The sequence below is a fragment of the Myotis lucifugus genome, unplaced genomic scaffold, assembly GCF_000147115.1.
Source record: "Myotis lucifugus unplaced genomic scaffold, Myoluc2.0 scaffold_123, whole genome shotgun sequence".
NCBI classification, from domain to species: Eukaryota; Metazoa; Chordata; class Mammalia; order Chiroptera; family Vespertilionidae; genus Myotis; species Myotis lucifugus.
This window is the reverse complement of record NW_005871171.1, coordinates 1,378,342-1,387,081: the sequence shown is the minus strand read 5'-3', so window position 1 is coordinate 1,387,081 and position 8,740 is coordinate 1,378,342. Positions and strand designations below refer to the sequence as shown.

Below are 8,740 nucleotides of genomic sequence, written 5' to 3'. Positions count from 1 at the left end.
ACTCCTCCGCGCTGGTCCCCGTTGACGTTCCAGCCGAGCTGGCGGCCTCTCCGTCGGGCAGCCAGGCCGCTCTCCGGCCATCTGCCGCCGCCAGGCTTCGGGCACCGCGGGGCGAGCGCTCGGGGGTCACTGCAGATGCGTGTAGCTGCCCGTTGGTCCACTGCATCCTGCACGCTTCCCCGTCTGCTCGGGGCATCGCCCCCGCCCACCCACTGCGCCCCGTCCGCCGAGGTGTTTCCTCTCTCATCGTCTCCTAGGCTTTTCCGTTTTCTCTTGCCTCCTCTTAGGCTTTGGAAATCCACTCGGGCTGCAGGAGTGGAGGGAGCCGGCCGCTTTGTGCTGAAGGAAAAAGTAGCTCAGCTGCTAAAGCTTCCATCTGCCCGGGAAGGGCCCCCACCCCTCCCCGGGGGCCTTGCGGGAGGACTCCACACCCAAAGTCCTCCCCCCAGGCCCTGGGGTGTGCCTTCTGCACCAGCAGCCACCTGCCTCTAGCTTATGCAAGTGGGTGCGTGCCCTCTGCAAAAACCAGGCTTCTGATCTGTGATCCGTGGGTTTAGTTATGGCTAGAGCTCGGTCCAGGACAATACACGTGGATAACCAAAGGGCAGGAGGACTTGGTCACAACAATGACTTTATTTCTGGGGAGGATGAGTCAAAGGATAGGATGTCCGGCCTCTTGCACAGGGAGGCTCAATTCCAGTCCGAGTGTGACTCAGTGAGTGGCTTACCAGGCTGAGAGCCGGCAAGTTGTTTGCTGCTAGGAATGCTTATCCGCCTGTACCCGTTGCTGCCTGCATACAGCGGGCATCTCCTTCCTGCTCAGCTCGAGGTTGGTACCTGTAACTATGAGTGTGGTTTCATTAAGGCAAAGAGAGAGCACCAGCAACCAGGCCTTTCATTTAGTTAGGCCTTAGCTCACTAAGTGCCAGACCCTTTGCTTACAGGTTATCTCATCAATTGTTTTTTCTCTTATTATTTCCATTGACTCAAAATATCACCCGGGTAGTAAAAACTACTTCTGCATCTTTTTAAGGTAATGTGTTTCATTTCTGACAGCTTTATATATCTGAAACATTATAACAGCTGCAGGGGGGTTTTGAGGATTAAAGTGGTAAATATTTTCATTATAAGATACTATTACAGTTTTTTAAAAATACATTTTTATTGATTTCAGAGAAGAAGGGAGAGAAAAAAAAAACCAATAGTGAGAGAGAACCATTGATCGGCTGCCTTCTGCACACCCCACACTGGGGATCAAGCCCTCAACCTGGGCAAATGCTCTGACTGGGAATTGAATCATGACCTCCTGGTTCATAGGTCAATGCTCAACCACTGAGCCATGCGGGTCGGGTGATACTGTTACTATTAATATGTACTTTTTACAAAGATTTTTATTTTTTAATATATTTTATTGACTTTTTACAGAGAGGAAGGGAGAGGGATAGAGAGTTAGAAACATCATGAGAGAGAAACATCGATCAGCTGCCTCCTGCACACTCCCTACTGGGGATGTGTCCGCAACCAAGGTACATGCCCTTGACCAGAATCGAACCTGAGACCCTTGAGTCCGCAGGCTTACGCTCTATCCACTGAGCCAAACGGGTTAGGGCTTACAAAGATTTTTAAATTGATTTTTAGAGAGAGAGGAAGGGAGAGGGAGAAAGAGAAACATCAATATGAGAGTGAAACACTTATCAGCTGCCTCCTGCATGCCCCCTACTGGGCATCAAGCCTGCAACCTGGGCATGTGCCCTGATGTAGAATCGAACCCACAACCTTTGGGTGCACAGGGCATGCCTAACTAACTGAGCCACACTGCACACTGGCCACGGTGAATTTATACTTTTAAATTTTATAAAATTGTAATCAACTCCCTGTTTGATAAAAGTCCTAACCAAAAAGATGAATTCAGATCACCCTTACAACAGATAACAGTATACTCTAGCTCCACCCAAAAGAAAATCGGAGTTTACCACTTTCCTTGGTGTCCCCCCTGTCCAGAGGTGACCTGCTGGCCTTGGAAGTTGGGGCTAATGGGGCACAGCAGTCTGCTTCTGAAAGCCCCCTATTTATCGCCCACAGTGAACAAACACTGATTTTGAAAGTTGAGTTTCCCAGTGTGCCCTGGTACAGCAGACCTAGCTGGGAGCAGCTAAGGTGTATACAGCTCGATCACCTTGTGGAAAGAGCACTTTTTTTAAATAGAGAAAAGATACCACTAAAGTGAACTGGAAAGATTATTGTCTATGATATGTTGTCTATGATACTGATTATTCTCTACTAGAGGCCCGGTGCACGAATTTGTGCATGGGTGGGGTCCCCAGGGGGTAGGGGGGGCTGGGACACGATTGGCCCTCCGGGTGGGCGGAGGGATGCCCTTACCGGCCCGGGATCCGATCCGTCCTGCTGACATTCGCACTGGTTGTCGGGAGCCACCTGGCAGGCGCTTTTATAGTTTCTTCCTTGTGGAGCATCTAGGGAGGGGAAGCGGCGTGGTGCCTGAGGCCGACTTCCAGGAGGCTGGCAGCGCTGTCAGGATCGTGCCAGCAGCGCTGGTTCATCAGTGCCTGGCCCGTTCTCCAGAGAATGGAACTGTAGGACCACTGAGGGAGTGAATGGCTGCTGCTGGGCTGGTGGGCCATGGGAGGGGATGGGAGGGGTCTGTCAGCTGAGCGGCGCTCCCGCTGTGAGAGCACACTGAGCACCAGGGGGAAGCTCCTGTGTTGAGCATCTGCCCCCCGGTGGTCAGTACATGTCATAGTGACCGGTCATTCTGGTTGTTCCGGTCGTTCCGTCCTTAGGTCACTTAGGCTTTTATATATACCAGTATACTAGAGGCCTGGTGCACAAAAATTGTGCACTGGGGTGGGGGTTCCCTCAGCCCAGCCTGTGCCCTCTCACAGTCCGGGAGCCCCATGATCAATTGCCCCAAAGAGGTGGGCCCTGCCCACCTGGCTGGGGCTCCACAATGGATTGCCCCCCAGCAGAGGGAGGCCCTGCCCACCTGCCACAGCCTGCCAGTCGGTGGCCTGGGCCTCCCTCTGGGGCGATCCTGGAGCCCTCTGATTGATCGATTGCTCCGCTGGCCTGTGGCCTGGGCAATCATGGGGCGATGGCCGGGCCCCCAACCAATCACATTGCACCTGCCTTGGCTGGCCTGGCGCCAGTGGGTATCATAGTGTGGTCATCTGGAAGGTCGTCCAGAAGGTAGTTCGGCTGTCTGGTCTAATTAGCATATTATGCTTTTATTATTATAGATAGATGATATGTAGGGAAATCTGGTCCAAGACATTTAGATGGAGAGAGTTAGAAAGGCACTGAGGTCTGTAACCATTATCTCTTCGCAATTCTAAAGCAGGACAGGGAGAGCCTCAGGGTCTGTCTCGGAGGCAGACTGCCTGGATTTCACTCCTGGAGTTTTCCAAGTCTCAGCTCTTACTACCACCATAGATTGTCAGACACGCACGAGCATGTTAGCTTCACAAGTGCAGGGAGTCAGTTCCTGACTGCGTGCTTGTTGCTGCACCTCGGTACCGAGACCCTGGCGCATGGTGTACTTGCTCATGCTGGTTGTATTATTATCTCACTCAGCAGACACGCTGGCTCCGAGCCATGGCACTTCTTTTCCTCTGTCTCTCTGGCATGTGTCCCTGCTCCTCCTCATTCAGGTCTCAGCTCAGATGTCATTGAGCACCCTGCACCCCATCCAACATGGCTTTAAACATTTTTTTATTACTTTTAAAATATCTTTTTATTGATTTCAGAGAGAAAGAGAGAGAAACATCAATGATGAGAGAGAATCATTGATTGGCTGCCTCCTGCATGCCCCACACTGGGGATCAGGGATTGGGGGTTGAGCCCCCAACCCTAGGCATGTGCTCTGACTGGGCATTGAATTATGACCTCCTGGTTCATAGGTTGAGACTCAACCACTGAGCCACGCCAGCCGGGCTAAACATTTATTTAATAAACATACAACATTTAACACACCAGATACATCTAAACACTTTACCAATATTTAATGCACAGCCCTATGAGGAAGGCTTATTATAATTTCCATTTTACAGATGGAAAAGCTGAGGTACAGAAAAGTTAAATAACTTGCTAAGGTCATACAGCTTAGGAATCTGCATCTGGATTCAAACCTAGTTGGTACAGTTTTAAAGTCCAAATTCTTAACTACATTATACTCTGTTGTCTGTCATATTACTTTTATTTCAGGCAACAGCAAACTGGGTCATATTAAGGACTTCCTCCCATTTTTGTAAATAAAGTTTTATTAGAACAGCCATACCCCTTCCTTCAGCTGCTTTCCTGACAAAGGCACCGTGGAGTAGTTGTCACAGAGACTGTACAGCCTGCAAATGCGAAGTAGAGTTGGCCCTTTGCAGGAAAGGTCACCGGCCCTGGGTTACTTGAGTCACAGCCCGTGTCATCTTCTGAAATTGTGTGTTTATTTTATGTCTCTTGCACTAGGAGAGCAGGGGTTTTCTTGCTTTGTTCTCCCCTGTATTCTTAGCTCTGATAAGAAAAAAAATATTCTGAAATGTTCTCAATTAAATTACAGCAACTGGAGAGCGAGAGAAAGAGACAGAGCTGTGAGTCTGAGAATGGCTATGGGCCTGCTAGCAAAAAAGTGGTCACATTCTTGTTTTACCTGTTGGGATTTCGGATTAATTTCCAGGTGGATATTCTGCAGATTATTTTAGCCAGCCACCATCTAATCCCAGGGACCCCTGCTTCTCCCAGCCAGCCCATGGGAGCTGGCGTTCTCCTGCACACTCTGCTGTCTCTTGCAGGGGCGTCGCCGCCCCCACCGCTTTGCCTGTAGCTCCTGTAAATTCTTCCCGACCACTTCCTTCTTTCCCTGCCCGGACTGGATGTATAACGATGCCTGCAAAACTCCAGGATGACAGACATGCTTTATCTTCTTGCCATGCTGCTGGGGGTTTAGACTCCGTGCCCATCTTCATTTTGGCTAGCATCTTTGGCTCAATAAAACCTTACTTTTAAAAAGACTAGTAAAAAAGGGGACATCTGTAATACTTTCAACAATAAAGATAAATTTTTTAAAAAGTAAAAAGATTTGCAGCCATGGAAATTAAAAAGTTTTAGTGTAACAGCTCCTAACACAGTGCCTGGCACATAACAGTAAATGCTGTATTTATGGACTAAAGGAACGTTATGCCCTGATGTAGCAAAGTTCATTGTAATTATGCTTAGCGCTGGCCCCCTTAGATTGTTGAAGGATATGTCTTGAGGAACGTGTTTGCAATTTGATCTCTAGGTTTGGAGGCTGCGATGATAATGCTGCTTGTCTTTGGAATGTTGCTTCATGACCTCCCACTGAGTCGCCCCCAGGAGGCTTCACCCCAGGTGGGGGCCGAGGGCGCCCAGGGCAGGCCTGGGTTTGACTACGCCAGCATCCGCCTGCCGGAGGAGCACATCCCCTTCTTTTTGCACAATAATGGGCATGTTGCCAGCGTCTGTAAGAAAGACCCACACTGTCCTTATAAGGTAGGTTACTTCTCTTGTTTATTAAAAGCATGCAGTTTAGACTAGCTTACAAATTCTGCTTTATAACTTGAACTTGAAGGTAGCATTTTATCTTTTGGTTGTAAGGTGAGTTGAACATTGTATTTCATATAAGGCTTCTAACGACCAAACTTTGTTTAAAACTCTGTCCCACTCACAGCAGTGAGATTTAAAATCTAAATCACTAGTACTAAAGTAAATAGGAAACCAATACTATTTGTATACTCCATAAGTGAATCAAATTAGATTTTATACACAAAAGAGTATCTAGTTAAAAATAACTAAAGAATTTGACACCTCTTCCTTCTTCAGCTGCACTGAGGGTCTGCCCCTTAGCACTTCATTTCGATAATAACACCTCTGCCCTTGTCTCTACATAATTAAGGCTGATACTGAGCCTGTCCTTCTGGTGTAGAGCTGTTGGAAAGGCCTCAAATTGGAGCCCGTTAAGGCAGCTTGTGAGGCCCTGAGATCAAAGCTGGGCCTGTGGAACACTTCCTTTCCCACGGTGCTGGCAGGGAGCCCGCTGACAGGAGGCCTGGGAACCGGTAAGAGCCTGCGGGGCTCTCCGGCCACCAGCAGCTGCTGTGGCCCACGGGCTGCATAGCTTTCCATGGCTGTGGGATCTGCTGATCTGGGTGCATGAGTAAAGTTGCTGATCCTTTTAATTTAGCTGATTCTTTTGGTGACAAATTCCATTTTAGGTGACTTTTAGGGTCAGATTTTAGAATCAGTTTGCTCTCTGAGAAAGGAAGGCTGTTTCAGGAAGCTGCTTCCAGAAGTTTCAATGCAAGTGGTCTCTGGTTGTCCAGGTAAAGCCTAGGCTTTTGGTCAGGGGACAGACAGGGGGAGGGGCTGGTAATTAAAGATAATTGTTGTTAAGAACCTGAAGACTCCTAGTCTTAGAATTTACTCTTGTAATTTTTATTGCATGAGTATGTATCGTAACATATAAAAGTGAAAGTCCTGTAATGCTTTGTTTCTTCATGGAAAAATCTAAGAGTCCTCTCTAAATGTCAGGAGAAGGGAGTCTCATCTACATGCACATTGTTAGGGTCACCGAAGGAGGAACGCACGAGGCCAAAAGGGGTAAAGAATTATGATTTATTAGTCATCCTGAAAACCAGATGGGCTGAGTCCCCAAATGGTGCCAGCACCAGGGACTGGGAGTCCGAGGTTTTAAAGGACTCTAGGTGGGCTTTTTCTGGTCGGAGAACTCTGGGCAGATCTGGATCCTGGAAAGGTCCAGAGGGGAAGGAGAATGGTCTTAGCAAGTGGAAGGTGGTCTAAGCGAAAGGGAATGTCGGTTGTGAAGTGGCCTAAAGGCCAGTCTCCCAGGGAAGGGGGTAGTAATTCAATTATTTGATCAGACCCAACACACATGATTTATGTTCTAGAAACACTTAGAAAACCTGAAGTACTGCTGGGGCTATGAGGAATCCTGCAGACCCGAGTTCCGGTTCAGCTACCCTGTCTGCACCTACGTGGACATGGGATGGTAAGTAATGCCTCCCCTTTAAGCCGTCCTTCACGGCCGGGGATGCTGATCCCCCGTTCCCAGCGAGGCTCTTTGGTTTTAGATAGTAACTCCTTTAGATATCAGTTTGCTCACATGGTCATGGATTCAACTTGACTACCCCCAGGAATAGCTGTCATTTCCTCTGTCAGGGGGAGAAACGGTATAGATCACAGAAAATATTGCCCCCGCCAGACACTAGGAAGATAAACTGAAGTTTTCCTCGTGATTCTGAAGGGAAAGGTAAGTGTAATTGAAACTGGAAAAGTCGGTGTTTGTGGGGCTGGTCACCACCAGAACTAATAAGTCGAGTCAGGGATTGAGTCTTTACGGGAGCTTTATTCAGATGGCCTGCGATCTGAGAAGACTGCGGGTTGTGTACCCCAAAAAGACTGTCTTACTTGTCATCTCAAGCCAGCCCTTTAAAAGGAGAAGAAAAGTGTAGGTAAAGGGTTTGGAATTCAGGAGCAAGGAGGTAAGAGGTTCGGAATTCAGCGGGAAAGGTTAGCCAGGTCAAAGCTGCGTCCGTGATTTCCCAGCATCCTCTCACCTGCGATGGGTATCTGCGCCGGGCGGTGGGCGTTCCCTCCCGGGAGCACAGTGGCTCGGACTCGTCTTGGCCACTCACAGTGCTCCTGGGCCACGGGGTCGGATTGCTGGCTGGTCTCCTCGGGTCAGCGCAGGTCATACATTCCAGTCCCCAGAACAGTAGCCTTCTGCAGGCATTGATGACCAAGCCTAGTAACTGTCTAAAGCTAAACATTTTAACATCTGGAGTCCCCACCACAGTTACTGTAATCAATACATTCACGTGGCGGGGAGGAGTGTGGGTGGAGGTGGAAGAGGCATAGAGGGGATAAATGGCGATGGAAAAATAAAATCCATAAAAATGCATGCCAGGTTAATGGAGTAAGTAAAATACAGTAATTAGCAGTCCATTCTCTTTAGTTCCAGATGACCCTAATTTAACACATTTATGTGTGCATTTGTATTATAAGTATGTCTGTAAATAATGTATTTTGGTAACTTATTCATGTAGCAAGGGATCGTTTTAAGAAAATTATGATAGTTTACTTAAAAAAATTAATGAAAAACTTACAGCAATTTAACCTTTCGAATGAAGACTCAAGTCTCAGAAAAAAGAAAAAGAAAAAAAAGTGACGAAAGTCTTTGTTTGCAAATAGGACGGATACCCTGGAATCAGCCCGGGACACGTTCTGGGAGCAAGCGGACTTCGGCTACGCAGGCGCGAGGCGGCGGGAGCTGCGGGAGCTCTGCCGGCCCGAGCAGACGGTGGGCTGGCGGTCAGCGGTGGGCTGGGCGGTCAGCGGTGGGCTGGCGGTGGGCTGGTGGGTCAAGCGGTGGGCTGGCAGCAGGCTGGCGGTCAGCGGTGAGCTGGGCGATGGGCTGGCGGTCACCGGTGGGCTGGCACTCACCGGGGGGGCAGAGAAAAGCTGGGGTTACACGCTGTGTTGCCCGAGAACTGCGCATAAGTCGTTGTCTAGGGGATGGATATCATCCGGCTTCACATGTGCAGCAAACGCGAATTGCGTCAGGCGGCTCCGGCCGCGCTGCAAGAGACCTGTTAGGCACCTCAAGGCTCTCAATTATCCAGCAGCCGCAAAATAAGGTGGTAATAACCGGAATGAGTTGAAAGAGAGAATCCATGATACATGCCACAGAGAACGT

General features: G+C 48.9%; 1 protein-coding gene across 2 annotated transcripts in view; it reads left to right on the top strand.

The window, feature by feature from the left end:
- Nucleotides 1-5,287: 5,287 nt before the first annotated feature.
- The window catches only part of EOGT (EGF domain specific O-linked N-acetylglucosamine transferase), a 45,921-nt gene continuing 42,468 nt past the window's right edge, over nucleotides 5,288-8,740 (top strand). For both annotated transcript variants that reach the window (XM_023758113.1, XM_023758114.1), the window contains exons 1-3: nucleotides 5,288-5,517; nucleotides 6,933-7,033; nucleotides 8,236-8,344. In XM_023758113.1, the coding sequence (XP_023613881.1) occupies nucleotides 5,302-5,517; nucleotides 6,933-7,033; nucleotides 8,236-8,344 (426 nt within the window). In that variant the 5' untranslated portion in view covers nucleotides 5,288-5,301. The remainder of the gene's footprint in view (nucleotides 5,518-6,932; nucleotides 7,034-8,235; nucleotides 8,345-8,740) is intronic.